Below are 15,976 nucleotides of genomic sequence, written 5' to 3' on the forward strand. Positions count from 1 at the left end.
CACCAGCTGTAAGATTGCCCTATTTTTAGGACTATAAATTAAGTCTTATTGTTGCTTTAAGCAGGCTCTGGGTAAACCTATCCCTCTAAACGTTCCTAGTGAACGTTTTAAAGTCAATTTATAAACCCTTTTACCCAGAGTTCTTAAAGGAACAATCAATTACTAAGTAGCATGATAAACTGAGGCGACTAATTCTTTCGTATTCAAAATTCGGTGAAAACTGGATTTTTGTTATTAAATTTAATAAAAAAGGAAAAAAATTTGTAATACCAGTTATTATTTTAAGTCTTCCCAGTGGTTCTCTTTGGATCTGGATAATCTAATACGGTGTGTGTGTCAGTCCTGCCAAGGAGGTTGCTTCTATTCTCCAAGCGCCTTTCACCGAAAAAAAATATTATTTTAAGTTTAGGGCTACTGAAACTCTAATTGAATAAATTACACTTGTACAATTAGTTACGTCTTGGATCTGTGGTGTTGGGATCTTCAGATCTAAATTATCAAATTAGGTAAATTCTGCTAATTTGGTTAGAAATGGAAGCACCAAAATTACGAGTTTTATTTGATTAGTTAAGGCATTTCAAGGAGGTAAATAAAGGTTTTGAAAGTGGACAAAAACTCTAAATAATCACATCAATTACTCACAAAGTTGTCAGTTACCCAAACCAAGGTATTTTCCAATTATTTCTTGTAGAAGGGAGTTATTGTTCCTTGAATCTCGAGTAAATCTTAAACTTCAATAGGGAAGATCTTTGATTGGATTTTTCTCGACAGAAAGGACTTAAAATTATTAGTTTGACAATATTATTTCCCCTTTCCCTAGCCTCTCTGTATACCATCCTGACCACATATTTGTATCTAAAGCTATTGCAGGATGAAGGAAATTAAAGAACGACCAAAAGGGGGATAAGATTCTCTTCCGTATAACATTAGAGAATCCACAAGGAGATAAGCAAGACTATTTTACGGGGAATTCCAATTTCTGCGTGTGATCTATTCTATAAATTAATTAAAAAAAACTTTTTCAACAAAAAAAAAGTTTTTAAAATAAAATTTTAAATGAACAAACATTAAACCAAAATGAACAAAAATAGAATCAAATAATCTACCAGGAATACAACTACCACAAATCAGTATCAATAAGGAAATGAAACCCAAAACAATCAGTTAATAAAATAAATAACAGAGTCAACCTCAAAATAAGCAGGAACCAACATGAGTAGGGCTCTAGACTCCAAGCTTTCTAAAAGCCGGAATATAATTCGTATTTTAATAAAAAAAATAAAATGAATTTACTGAAAAAAATCTGCATTGTCAGTTTAATATACATATGCTGATATATATTCCTTAAAATCTCAATTGATTTTTGTTTTCATAAAGTTAGAAAAGTGAAGAAATTTAAAAGAATTTTTTCTGTGGGGGGCTGTGGGGGGGGGGGGGGTGTCATCCTCAAAGACATAATTTCAAGAATTTTCAACTACCTTGAAAAATGACTATCTCAAAATTTTGATTGTATGTCTTTGGGGCAATGGTGAGCGTGAGAGGCGTTAGTTGCCCTCCAATCATTTTCAACTATTAAAAAGGGCACTAGCCATTTCAATTTCCAATCGAATAAGCCCTTATTCAAGTTTCTACGATAAAGATTTCAATAAAAACCTTATATGCCCCAAGGACATAACTTATAACCCTTGGCCTGAAATGTTGGGGGAGTGTTCTTCTCAAAGACATAATTTCCAGAATTTTTGACTGCGTTGAACAAAATGGCTGTCTCAAAATTTTGATTGGATGTGTCTGGGGAAATGGTGGGCTTGGAAGGGGTGTTAGTTACCTTCCAATCATTTTCGACTATTAAAAAGGGCACTATGTATTTCAATTTCCAATCGCATGAACCCTTTTTGAAGTTTCCACGACAACGCTTTATATAAAAAACCTCATATGCCCCCAGGGCATAACTTACAACCCTTGTTCTGAGGGCTGTGGGGGGTTTTCATTCTCAAGGACTTAATTGCTAGAACTTTAAACTCCGGTGAACAAAAGGACTATCTCAAAATTTGTATGGGTTGTTTTGGGAAAATGTGGGCCTGAGAGGGGGATTAGTTGCCCTCCGATCACTTTTGACTATTAAAATTGGCACTAGTCATTTGAATTTCTAATCGAATGAACCCTTTTTGAATTTTCTACGACAAAGCTTTCTATAAACTTTATATGCCCCCAGGGCATAAATTACAACCCTTGCCCTGAGGGCTGTGGAGGGATATTCTCCTCAAAAATATAATTTTCATCTAGGAATGAACTACGCTGAACAAAATGGTTATCTCAAAATTTTGATTGGATGTGTTTGGGGAAATGGTGGGTGTGGAAGGGGTGTTAGTTGCCTTCCAATCGCTTTCGACTATTAAAAAGGGCACTAACCCTCTCAATTTCCAATTGAATGAGTCCCTTTTGAAGTTTCTACGACAACGCTATCTATAAAAACCTTTCATACCCCAGGGCATAACTTACAACCTTTGCCCTGGGGGCTCTGGGGGGTTTGTCATCCTAAATACATAGTTTCTAGAACTGTTAACTACGTTGAACAAAATTGGTATCTCTAACCTTTGATTGAATCGTTTGAGGAAATGGTGAGCGTGAGAGGGGGGATAGTTGCTTTCCATTCACTTTCGACTATTAAAAAGGGCCTTTCAATATCTAATCAAATGAGCCCTTTTTGGAATTCCTACGATAAGACTTTCTATTAAAACCTTATATGACCCCAGGGCATAACTTACAACCCTTGCCCTGAGGGCTCTGAAAGGGTTATCATCCTCAAAGACCTAATTTCCAGAACTTTTAACTACGTTGAACAAAATGGATATCTCAAAATTTCTATTGGATGTATTTGGAGAAATGGTGGGCGTGAGAGGGGGGTTAGTTGCCCTTCAATCAGTTTTGACTACTAAAAAGGGCACTAGCCTTGTCAATTTTCAATCGAATGAGCCCTTTTTGAAGTTTCTACAACATCGCTTTCTATAAAAACCTTATATAACCCAAGGGTATAACTGACAACCCTCGCCTTGAGGGCTCTGGATAGCTTGTCATCCTTAAAGACCTAAATTCCAAAACTTTCAACTACGTTGAACTTAGTGGCTATCTAAAAACTTTGATGAGATGTGTTTGGGGAAATGGTGGCGGGAGAGGGAGGTTAGTTGTTGTTTAATCAGTTTCGAATACTAAAAAAGGCACTTGCCCTGTCAATTTCCAATCGAATGGGCCCTTTTTGAAGTTTTGATAACATCCCTTTTTATAAAAAAAAACCTTATATGCCCCCAGGGCATATCTCAAAACCCTCGCCCTGAGGGCTCTGGATAAGTTGTCATCCTTAAAGACCTAATTTCCAAAACTTTCAACTACGTTGAACATAATAGCTATCTAAAAAGTTTGGATTGGATGTGTTTGGGGAAAAGATGGGCGTGGGAGGGGGGTTAGTTGCCCTCCAATTGCTTTCGACCAATGAAAAGAGCACTAGCTCTTTGAATTACCAATTGAATAAGCCATTTTTGATGTTTATATGACAAAGCTTTCAATAAAAACCTTATATGTCCCAGGGCATAACTTATAACTTTTGCCCTGAAGACTGTGGGGGGAGTGTCCATCTCAAAGATGTAATTTCCAGATTTTTCAATTGCTTTGAACAAAATAGCTATCTCAATTTTTATTGGATGTGTTTGGGGAAATGGTGGGCGTGGAAGGGGTGTTAGCTGCCTTCAATCACTTTCGACTATTAAAAAGGGCACTAGCCATTTCATTTTTCAAACGAATGAGACTTTTTTGAAGGTTCTACTACAAAGTTTACTATAAAAACCTTATATGCCCCCAGGGTATAACTTACAATCCTTGCCCTTAGGAGTATGGGGGGATTTTCATCCTCAAAGACCTAATTTCCAGAATTTTCAACTATTCTAAACAAACTGGCTATCTCAAAATTTTGACTGGACGCGTTTGGGGAAATGGTGGGCGTGAAAGGGGGGTTAGTAGCCCTCCAATCACTTTCGGTTATTAAAAAGGGCACTAGCCCTTTGAATTTCCAATTGAATGAGCCCTTTTTGAAGCTTCTACGACAAAGCTTTCTATAAAAACCTTATATGCCCCCAGGGAATAACTTACAACCCATTCCCTGAGGGCTCTGGTGGGATATCCTCCTCAAAAACATAATTTCCATCTGAAAAAACCAACTACGTTGAACAAAATAGCTATCTCAACATTTTGATTGGATGCGTTTGGGGAAATAGTGGGCGTGGAAGGGCTGTTAGTTGCCTTCCATTCATTTTCAACTATTAAAAAGGGCACAAGGCACTCCAATTTCCAATCAAATGAGCCCTTTTCGAAGTTTTTACGACAACTCCTTTGATACGAAATGCCCTGGTCAAAACCCCCAAAAAAATAATAATAAATAATTCATTGTGCCGACATTGTTCTTTATTTAGGCAGCGCTATTGCGCTGCCTATGATACTGTGTTTTAGTTCCATGAAACACTAAATTGGAAAAAAACATACAACCAATAATTTCTACCCCCTGTTGTGGGTTTCTCGCCTTAAACCCTAGGTTATTCTAAGTTTTTTCCACTAATTATGTGCTTCTGGGTAGACTCACTTGAGTTCATAAATTTAATTAATTACAAAGAATTTTTATCCTTTAAGGATAAAAATTCTTTAAATGGAAATATAAAGACGAAACTATGGGGCCCACGACCAAAACAATAAAAATCTAACAAGAATCTTGAGTTATTTACAAGGGTGATCTCCGCCCTTTGCTATAGTCTAATCAATTTTAATTAGGTCATGTATCTCTTAATTAATAATAATAGATCTTAGGGGCTACCTTGAACCATCCTTTAATAAATCTAACCTTTAATAAATCAACTCGGCAAGTTTTCAAGGGGAAAATATCGCTCTAACTAAAGTTAGGACCAAAGGGTCTCCAAGAATTAACTGATAACTTAGTTCAACACCGACATAGGATATTCTGGGTTTTAGACGAATTGACAGGAAAGTTTCACAATTTTACCATTTTATCTGAATATTCCATTCAAAAAAATTTAGACAGGCAAGTGGTTGCTATTATGCTAGTTAAAGAGAAGTTTACTTACTCAACTCGGAGATCCAGAGACAAGACAATTCTGATTTGTATCTGATCTGTACATTTTATTCAATTTGGTACTTAATTTTGATTCGTTTAGCGATTTTCTGTTCCGTCCTTTTAGTCAATCCCCAACTTTTTGTTAAAAAGCAGTTTTTTCGAGTATTTCGGGCCTTCATTCTAAAAGCTTGAAATGTCATAACAAAAAAAATGGTCTGGATTGGGTCTTCAACTATTTATTATGGGTTCAAAATGTCGTTCAATAGGCGGTGGTCAGTAACCTGCTCGCGGTACCCCTGCTTATACTAATCTAAGCTGACCATTTTGTTCCAATTCGTTGGTTGGTCGGTGGGCTAGTAACCCGCCACCGTAAAAACTGATTACTCAAGAAACAGCAACAGATAGCCTCAGATTGACTTCTTCTTCTTCTGTGATGACGACTAATACACGCCCCCGGACAAGATTCTTGAAAATGGCCGAGTGTTTTCGTATTGGATACTGGAATGTTAGAACAGTTAATCAAGAAACATAGCCAGGAAAACTCAACAGTGTTATGAGAACCCTTGATAAGTTCCGTATTGACATTGCTGGACTTCCTGAGACCAAGCTTACTGGTGTTGGGACTTTGAAAACTGAGATTTATCACATCTTGTATTCCGGACTTGAGACTAGAAAAGAAGCAGGTGTCGCAATGGCACTAAGTAATCGGGCCAAAAAAATGCCTAGTGGACTGGGAACCAATTGGTGAGCGGATTCTTCGTGCCCGTTTCGCCACTTCACAGGCCAAATTGACAGTTATTGTAGTGTACACCCCAACGAATGATGCCTGTGATCAAACCAAAGATGACTTTTATCGCGTGTTATCGAATGTTGTTGCAAAAACGCATCGTCATGATATTGGGACTGTATGTGGGGACTTTAACGCTAAATTTGGAGGTGATGCTTCTTATGCCCCAACTAACCTCGGTAAACATGGACTGGAGAAAATTAACGACAATGGTGTGTGACTAATCGATTTTTGCACTACTCATGAACTTATCGTCGGTGCAACATGGTTTCCGCATAAACATATTCATAAGTATACTTTGAACTCGCTTGATGGTGTAACACGAAATGAAATAGACCATATCCTAATTGCGAGGCGCAGGCGATGATGTCTAGAGGATGTTAGAACCTTCCGAGGTGCCGACTGTTATTCCGATCACCAACTTTCTGTTGCCAAGTTCAAGCTGAAACGAAAAACTGTGACAAAGCCCCAGCGGCCAGTGAAAACCTTCAATTTGAGGAAATTGCAGGACCCAAACGTATTGCAAAAGTATACTACAACTTTGTCAAACAAGTTTTCCCATCTAAGGGACGAAGTGTCGCTTGATAGTCAGTGGGGAAAAATTGCAGAAACCGTGAAAGAGGTCGCACAAGAAGTTGTGGGCTACAACAGGAAGAAGAAAGAGCAGTGGATATCTGAAAGTAGTTGGGATATTATTGATCAAAGGGCACAACTCAAAATCCTCTTAGATAAGTATGACCATAGCACGACTTGTTCTAGAGAACATGTAGATAACCTGAAAGCACAGTACAAGCGTCTCCATAAGCAAGTCAAAGCAGCAACCAGGGATGATAAGAGGATGTACTTCGAAACTATGGCCGAACAGGCTGAGGCAGCCGCTAGACGGGGAGATAGCCGTACTGTGTAAATCATAGCGAAGCAGTTATCGGGTATTTCAAAGGCGTCGTCGACCCAAGTTAAAAGCAAAGATGGCATTTTATTAACCCAGACTGATGACATAGTCCGACGCTGGAAAGAGCATTTTAGCGAGGTATTAAATCAGAGGCCTCCCACAACTACTTTAAATATCCCTGAAGAACCACTGTTCGATCTCGGAATATGTTCCGGACCTCTCATGCTTAGTGAAGTCAAGGAGGCCCTAAAGACTTGAAAAACAGAAAGGCTGCAGGCAATGATGGCATATCACCAGAATTACTGAAGTACGGTAGAAGCACCCTAGCCAAACCCATATTTGAACTTCTTTCCCGTGTTTGGGATGAAGAAAAAGTCCCTAGTGAATGGTCAAAGGCAGTAATTGTAAAACTCTTCAGAAAGGGACAAAAGACTAAGTGTGATAATTGGAGAGGTATTGCTTTACAGTCTGTTGGCAGCAAAGTCCTGTGCCAAATAATTCTTAACAGGATTCAAAGTAAAGTGGAGAAAGTTCTGAGAGATGGGCAGCACGGATTCCGCCAGAATAGATCATGTTGTGACCCGATATTTAGCCTGAAAGTCCTGCTGGATGAATCCAATGAATGGCAAGTGCAGCTACTTTTAGTATTTATAGATTTTCTCAAAGTCTTCGACTCGATACATCATAGAACCATGTTGAAGACTTTAGTGCACTGTGGAATTCCAACCAAAATTGTAAGTATAATTAAAGCGTTATATGATGATATCATATGCACAGTACAGACAGAGGGTGGCCTAACGGAGTGGTTTTCTGTTCAGTCAGGTGTAAGGCAGGGCTGCATTCTATCACCATTACTGTTTGCCATAGTGATTGATTTTGTTCTCCGTGGATGCAGTTTTAGTGGTGGTCTACAATTAAATCCACTGAGAGAACCCAATGATGGTGATTTTGCTGACGATGTTGCACTTATTACCCACGACCCAGAAGATATGCAACGCAACATTAATGAACTCGGTCATATGGCAAATGCTGTCGGACTCTCCATAAATGCTAACAAGACCAAATCAATGTCGAATGCAGTCATACCTGACTTAGCTGAAGGACTTTTGGTTAACAACGAGGAAATTGAGGAAGTGAGAGAGTTCAAGTATCTCGGCAGCATTCTTACGCAAGATGCCAATTCCGAAAGAGAAATACTTTGCCGAATAACATTGGCTGGGTCTGCTTTCAGCTACCTTAGAAATGTTTGGAGAAATAATAAATATTCCCAGAAGTTAAAGCTTAAAATTTATAATAGCAATGTGGTCTCTGTCCTTACGTACGGCTGCGAAACTTGGAGCATCACTGCTCAGCTAGAACGACGACTCCAGGCATTCGACAATAATTGCCTAAGGTCTATCCTAAGTATAGATTGGACGGAAAGAATACGGAATGATGAAATCTATCGTATGACAAATCATACCCCCATCCTTGATCTCATTAGAAAGCGGTGATGGATGTATTGGGGGCATATGGTGCGAATGGGGGATGGAAGGCTGCCGCACGACGCATGGTGTTGGACACCCCCTGGTCTCCGCAATTCAGGGAGACCAAAAATGACCCTTGGCAGGTCGCTAATGAAGGAGGCGAAGCTGGCGAGGTCCTCGTTGGAGGAGCTATGGTGTAAGGCTCAGGACAGGTCGTCGTGGCGAACCACTGTTGCTGCCTTATGCGCCCCCAGGCGTAGGAGGACCTAAGTCTAAGTAAGTAAGGATTGGGTCTTCAACTATTTATTATGGGTTCAAAATGTCGTTCAATAGTTTAACAAATAAATTTCACATCAAGATTTACGACTAGGTACACAAAGCGAAGGTATTTTCAAATTTAGCTAATTTGAAATAGCCGGTTGATTTCAGATCTAATGGAGCAAAGGGGATTCCAACATTTGTTTAAATTGAGTTACTAAATTTACAGAAAAATAAGGTCTCCTTACATGCTGCTACTAAAGCTAAGGGTATTAAGCAAAAAATTTTGGGCAATATTGAAACTGTATTGAAGAAATCGAAATGCATTATGCCCACATAGGCTGTCGAGAGGACGTATCAACAATGCTTTAGAAACGGTTGATAATATTAAGTTAAAACTTTCATCGTGTGTTGAAGAGGATGTAGAAAAAAAACCAAAGGTACAATTTGCATACTGCTACTAATGCTACTACTGCTAATACTACTATTGCTATTACACAAGCTAATGGTATTAAAGTAAAGATTTCAAGGAATATTTAGGTGGATGTTAAACTAAATCAAAACGAACAATGATCATGCAGATTTTCAAAAGGGTGACAAAGCAATATCACAATAACGGCTTAGATTATTAAAGTAGACCTTTCAGGGTAAGTTGTGGCGGATTTTGAATTCAGCCAAAAGACACTATGTGTATACTTTTAGTACTACTTCTAAGGTTACTGTAACTTATGGCACTAAAGGCATTAAATTGAAACTTTTAAGGAACATTTAGGGGGAGTTTTATTTAAACGAAAAAGCTATATGCACGCAGGTATTAAAAGGGCATATAAGCAATATCACAGGCAGCGTTGCTCTATCACAGCTATTACTATCATTAATACTTTAAACGAGCTAATTTGATTGGAAATTAAAAGTTCTAGTGCCCTTTTTAAGATTCAAAAGGGATTGGAGGGCAATAAGCCCTCCTCTTTAGTTCTTAATTTTCCAAAAACATCTAAACAAAATATTAAGACCCCCCTTTCTTGAGCATAGCTGAACGTTCTAGCAACTATATCTCTAGGGTTATTGGGTTTGTCAACCCCCACAGTTATAAAGTTTGCCCACTATATTTAAAAACTAAATGTTGCTTTAAAATTAAATCAAAACGCACTGTTTGTATGATGGTGGCCAATAAGATATTTCAGCAATACCCTAAGAACAACCGAGGTTATTAAGTTCAAACTTTTATTCAAACTTTTATACTTTTACTGCTACTTCTGCTCTTAAAATTTAACTAAATCAAAAGAGTGTGAGTGTATTCAAGCTATCAAAGAGCATAGATAGATATTTTTGGGAATGGTATTAGGTTTTATTGTTCAGGTCAGCTAGAGAAGGTACAAAATTAAATTAAACACTACAATTTGTGTCAAGATTTTCAAAAGGGTATATGTTGTTAAAAATTGTTGAAAAAGTTTCTCCAGCATACAAATAGCAGGTCAAACCAAAATTCTTAAAGAAACAACCGAAAAGATTTAAATTATTATTTTCCTTTTCCCTGAAAAGGACTATTTCAGTATAAAACGAACAGAAATAAATTAAAAAAAAACTTTTTCCGCAAAATAAGTTTTTCAAAGAAAATTAAAGAACTCCATTAAACCCAAAACGAACAGAAATTGCAATTAATAACCGAGTCAAACTCTAAACGAGCAGAAATTAGCATGAGTAGGATTCACAACCTCTATGCCTTCTGAAGCAATGAACATAATTTGCAATTTACTAGAAAAAATAAATTTTATTTGTTTTTACTTTTCTAACTTTAATAAATCAAAATTATCAAGATTTTTAGGAATAAATATCAGCATATGTATATTAAACTGGCAATGCATAGTCATTTGTATGTTTTCAGTAAAGTGCAAATTATATTCTTTCCTTGGGAAGGCGTAGGGGTTGTGAGCCCTATTCATGTTAATTTCAGCTCGTTATGAGTTTCATTCGGTTATTTATTGTAATTTCTGTTCGTTTTGGGTTTCATTTGTTTATTGATGCTGATTTGTGGTAGTTCTACGCTTGATAGATTATTTGATTCTATTTTTGCTTGTTTTTGGTTTAATGGAGTTCTTTACTTTTCTTTGAAAAACTTGTTTTGTGGAATATGTTTTTCTTATGAACAATAATTCAGACTCGAAACGACCAGAAATTACTATTAAAGAATAAATGAAACCCAAATCGAACAGAAATTAGTTAAATCATAGTAAACAAACATGAAACAGGAACTAATGCATCCGAATAAATAAATCTGAAAACGAGTAAAACTTAAATTGAATATACAAATCAAGCTTAAAATAAACAAAAATCGCTACAGGCTAGAGTTTGGCTTCTGCCCCCTTCCCTAACTGTAAAAGTTTAAAGCCTACATAGTCATTTGCGCTTTACCGGAAACTATATTTGTCTTCAACAATCCTTGGAAAGAACTTATAAAATTAAATTGAATATTTGATATGTAATGATATTAATTGCTGATAGCTCAGCAGTTCAAGATTTTATTCCACCGTAATTTTTATTTTCAATGTTGTAATAAGTACAAAAGAAAATATTTGTAATGTAGTTCGTTTTCAGAAAAACGCAAATGACACAGTAGGCCTTAGAATTTTACGGTTACAGAAGGGGGCAGTTGCCAAATTCTTATTTGTAGTGATTTTTGTTTGTTTTATTTATTCATTCATTTATATTACTATTAGATATTTTGAACTTTTTTTTTATCTTTTTTCTGGGAGTTTTTCCAAAGAAGCATTCCTGGCAACACGGAAAATGGGGACCTGTGGTCACGAATCGGGGTGGAGAGGCTTAATCATTTTCAGGTACTCCTGCTAAAACACATTATTTTTCCGCTGGCTTCGGACTACATAATTTCTTACAAACGTGCCATTATAGATATTTTTTTTTTCATTTTTTGTAAACGAAAAATCTATATAATATTTTTTTTAATTTTCATTTATGTTTAGTTGGTTTTTCGAGGAATTTTGTCACTCCTTCTTCAATAATTTGAGCTGAACTTAAAGTGTAGTCCTACGAACATACATCAAATTGTATATTTACTGATATTTTTTTTGTGACAAAGAATAGGTTAGGGTTCATGTTAAGTTGAAACTGTTCGTTATGCATTTGGTTATTCAAATGTGAAAGTCATGTTTTGTATGTTTAAAAAAAATGCGCAAGAACAACATCTTTTATGTAATAACCAAGACATTTGAAGTCAACTGCTAATGATTTATCGCAGAAGCATTATTCTTTATTGATAAGGCTAGTAATTAAATTGTGTGTTCTAATTACGAAAATGTATGGATCTCTTACCGAAAAAGTTTTTTTTCTTTTGAATTACGATATTTAAAAAAAGAGACATAAAACATATGCTACATTTTGAATTGTTTCAATTTAGAAGATTTCTAATTTACCATGTTCGGTCGCTTTAGCATCATGATGTACTTTGCATAAAAAGAAACGATTCGCTGACTTTCTAATGCCTCCCCTTGGTTTTAATGATGTTGAATTCTTTTTCCAGGGATGCCAGGATTAGATGGGCTTCATGGAGCAAATGGAATACCTGGCACTCCTGGGACAAATGGAAAAGATGGTAAACATTTATTTTTCAACTTTATTAGCATATTCAAGCGAGTAGAATTGCCGCAACCTTTTTAGAGCTTAATTTATGCCAAAAAAAATCGTTCCAGGTGATTTACTGACATTTGCAAAATAAATTGTTAATAAACTGTTAGACTGTGAGTGAAATGGGGTGTAAATTTGAATTAAAAAGAAAAAGCAAGATAATGATTATGAGACGATATTTGTAGTATAAAATTAACAACTGAAGGCAGGATTTTTGTTTTTACCATTATTATAATAAACAGATGCAATACGCACACTTTAACTACTCTTCGATGCAATCCCCTTTCGAATACAGACTCCTTTAGGAATGGGCTACCAGGTTACGAAGTACAAAATCTTAAAGAAATTGTACTGGTGGGTTTTTCTGGAACAGATCAGTAATGTATTTAATTTCCAAAGCTGTATTAAGTACAAACCATTGGCGTGGACGGTCGCAGAAAATTTTTGGGTAAGGGGGGCAGACACCGAAATAGTAGTATGGGGGAGGAGTGGAATACATTCGTTCGTTCCAAGTAACGTCACAACTTTATCATTTAACTGCCATTCGTTTTTAGTATCGTGTCAGACAAATGTTTCTCCTCCGTGACCCCCCCCTTTCAGCGTCTGTGCAGGTGAGTATATGAAATAGTATTTACTCCGAAAAACAGACTAGAAGAAACAATGCCGAATTAAGTTGGATACACAAATGAAGATTAGAATTTGAGCTTACCCCCTGATTCCAATGAGAATTTTACCCCACGGGGTATCAGGGGGTAAATAACTACGAAAACCGCACTGTCTTCCCATCATAAAAACAAACAACAGGTTAAACTATTCTGAATTTCTAATTCTGGTGGAACTTCGTTGAATCAATGATTCTGGAACTGTTTCAATTTTTAATTTTAGTTTTAAAGATTGCATTTTATTTTAAGTTTTCTTTTATTTATCTAAGTGTTTCGCAGAGGACAGATCTTGAATATAGAGCCGAAATGTTCATTTAAGGTTTGAAAAAAACTCATTGTCTTGGAAATTCCCTATTGCTTTACCTTTTGTTTTTTTTATATCAGGGGGTAATTTTACTCTTTTTCTGGTCTTACAAAAGGACAAATAGAAACGAAATCTATGTTTTCCTTTATCGCCACTTTTAATTTGTTAAGAAATCAACTCCTTCTTTTAAACATGAATTTTAAAACATATAATTCAAACCAATATTCATGAAGAGAATAATAATATTCAATGATTTTTGATTATTTTTGCTTGCTTCGATTTTCCTCCTGGGAAGTAATACTTCGTTTATTTCGTAGTGTCTCCTTATCACAAGATGCGCTAGACTCGAGACATCTCAAGATTGTTCTCTCCCATTTTTTACTCTTAAATACAAGAAAAGATAGTGCTACTCTTCTGCGTCCACGCCAAAACAAATGATGAAGATATCACGATCTTATCAAGAATTGTTTTTTCCCAATTTTATCAAAGCACATGGCTCCTATAGCAATCTCTCCTCCCCCACTACTAAATTTTTAGCAGAGAAGTAGCCACGTGATACAGTTTTAAAATCAAACTAATAAAAGGATATGGGGCAGAAAACGGGCCTCTGACCCCGTCAAATGCAGTCTCCTGCCACAATTCATCAGAAATATGGGCAAATTTTTTCTCATGGACTTGAAACCTTAAGGACAAGTGTTTTAGGCCGATGGGACATGATAATGATGATTTTCATAGACACACATCACTTTTTAGACCCTTACAGGAAAGTGCTCAGATCTGCTTGTAGTTTATGGGGAATTACCCTGGCTTAAGGGGATAGAAAGTATATATTTACCAGAAGCATGTGCGCATTCCATGTCCCACCTATCTTCCGTAGAAAAATGCTAGAGTCTGTTTGATATTTGGTGGATAGATATGTAGGCCTACAGTTAAGAATACATTTCCTTCGGAATTTGAGAGTACTGGCTCTTTTCCGTCAAGACGCTAGACGGTTCAAGGAATCAGGGATTTATTAAACTATGGTTTTTGAAAGCTTCTAGTACCTGAACTGTAAATACCAGAGTTGTAGCATTTTTAAGGAGTCTCTTAGGCTTTAGAAACCTACCTACCAAATTTCAAGAAAAACTCAGCACTGCCGATTTTCTATCACGAGCTAACCAGTGAAGTTAATAATCGTATGCAATTTAGATGAACCAACAAAAGTAACCATGAAAGAATAAATGAAACCTAAAGCGATCAAAAACTCCTCAAAGATGCCAAGGATAAATACCCATAGACTCTGTGACAATCCCAGATTTTCTGAGGCAAAGTTCAAGAGGCGAAGTTAACCCTAAATTTGATGCCCTAATTTAGCAAAACCCATGTTTTTTTATTTGTTTCTTCGCCTAAGTTGGAGAAATGTTTTATATGGTTTATTATCAATAGTTTTAAAACATAAAGCCGTAAACAAATTGATTTTAAGAACAATATTTTTCTGATGAAAGTAAAGAGCGAAGTTCGAACTTAAAACTAACAAAAATTACTGCTTCGTGGCTTATGCAACACATTTTGAATGACTGTTTCAAACAAATTGTCTCGTGATATTCCCCTATATTTTTGGGGATTCTGAAAAACTAACGCTTTACTGAAAAATGAGTATTTTTGAGTTTTTTAGAGAGTTGAAATCGTTTCGTAAAAGCTATTGATTTCATGACCGGTAAAATACTTGAAAGCTTTATGAGTCATTCTTTTTATTTTCTGCAGGCCACTTGATGATTTTGCTGTTTTCATTTCTGTTGTTGCGTCAATCTTTTGTTTTTAGTAAAGTGCTTGTTTTTCAGAATCCTACAAATATAGGGAAATATCACGAGCCAGTTCGTTTGGAACAGTTTTTCAGAAATATTTTGCGTACACCACGAGGCAGTAATTTTTGTTCATTTTCAGTTTCAATTTCGCTCTTTATTTTCATCAGAAATTTTAGTTTTTTTTATGTTTTATTTATAACAAAATCCGCATGGAATTTTTCTTTTGCAGGACGACCTGGAGAGAAGGGACCACCTGGCAATACTGGACCAATAGGACCTCAAGGTTATTTTCTATTTCCTTTCCTTTTATACTAATCTTCTATAGGCTATAGGGAAACTTTGATTGATTTCTCGAAAGGTTCGTGTAAGTAAATCCATCCCACTAGGCTATATTTTATGTACACCTCCAACCAGATTCTAGTGCTAAATGAAAGTAAGTGGCATGTATTATGGAGAAAGGGATTATATTTACAAATATTATTGTTAATATTTTTGTAAAAGTGTTGTTCACTTAGCTCAAATTATTTTGTCTTAAGCTAAAAGACTATACCCCGAATATTGATTTTGGAAGGATTGGGGCGGAGGAACTATAGAAAATTCGTTCACTCTTAAATTAGTAAAAATTGAGTATTTGTTTGTAATTTTTCACATTTTAGTGTGGGAAGGAAGAAAAGAGAGGAGTTGATTTTTGATCTAGGTAGAAAATGAGAAATCACATATTATAGTTCGTTGGAAAACAAATGCAATGAATATTCAACTTTGGGATCCTCTTCAGTGGTGCTGTAGAGGTTTATAGAGCGCTATTTTGAGGAGGCTAGCATGTGAGGTGACAAGTTTTATTGGATATATGTATATGAAACAGATTGGACTAGATAGAAAAAGTCTCTCTGGGATAACTATTACTCAAAGTCTTCTAGAAAAACCTTTCTGGTTCCGACATAAAAGAGCGCTCCATGAAAGATCGACTGAGAAATGGATTCAAGTCTCTCGACATAAAAGAGGTGAAGTCTCTCGTTCTCCTGGTGCGTTAATCTTAGATTGGAAAGGGCGATGGTAGTGAAGGATCTC

General features: G+C 36.3%; 1 protein-coding gene across 1 annotated transcript in view; it reads left to right on the forward strand.

Moving 5' to 3' along the window:
• Positions 1–15,976, forward strand: part of LOC148939429 (uncharacterized) — a 369,107-nt gene that overhangs the window by 155,347 nt on the left and 197,784 nt on the right. The window contains exons 4-5 of the mRNA XM_089106873.1: positions 12,055–12,126; positions 15,138–15,191. Of these exons, the coding sequence (XP_088962999.1) occupies positions 12,055–12,126; positions 15,138–15,191 (126 nt within the window). The remainder of the gene's footprint in view (positions 1–12,054; positions 12,127–15,137; positions 15,192–15,976) is intronic.

This window comes from Artemia sp. Qi Xiang Cuo, chromosome 21 (genome assembly GCF_049724085.1).
Source record: "Artemia sp. Qi Xiang Cuo chromosome 21, ASM4972408v1, whole genome shotgun sequence".
NCBI classification, from domain to species: domain Eukaryota; kingdom Metazoa; phylum Arthropoda; class Branchiopoda; order Anostraca; family Artemiidae; genus Artemia; species Artemia sp. Qi Xiang Cuo.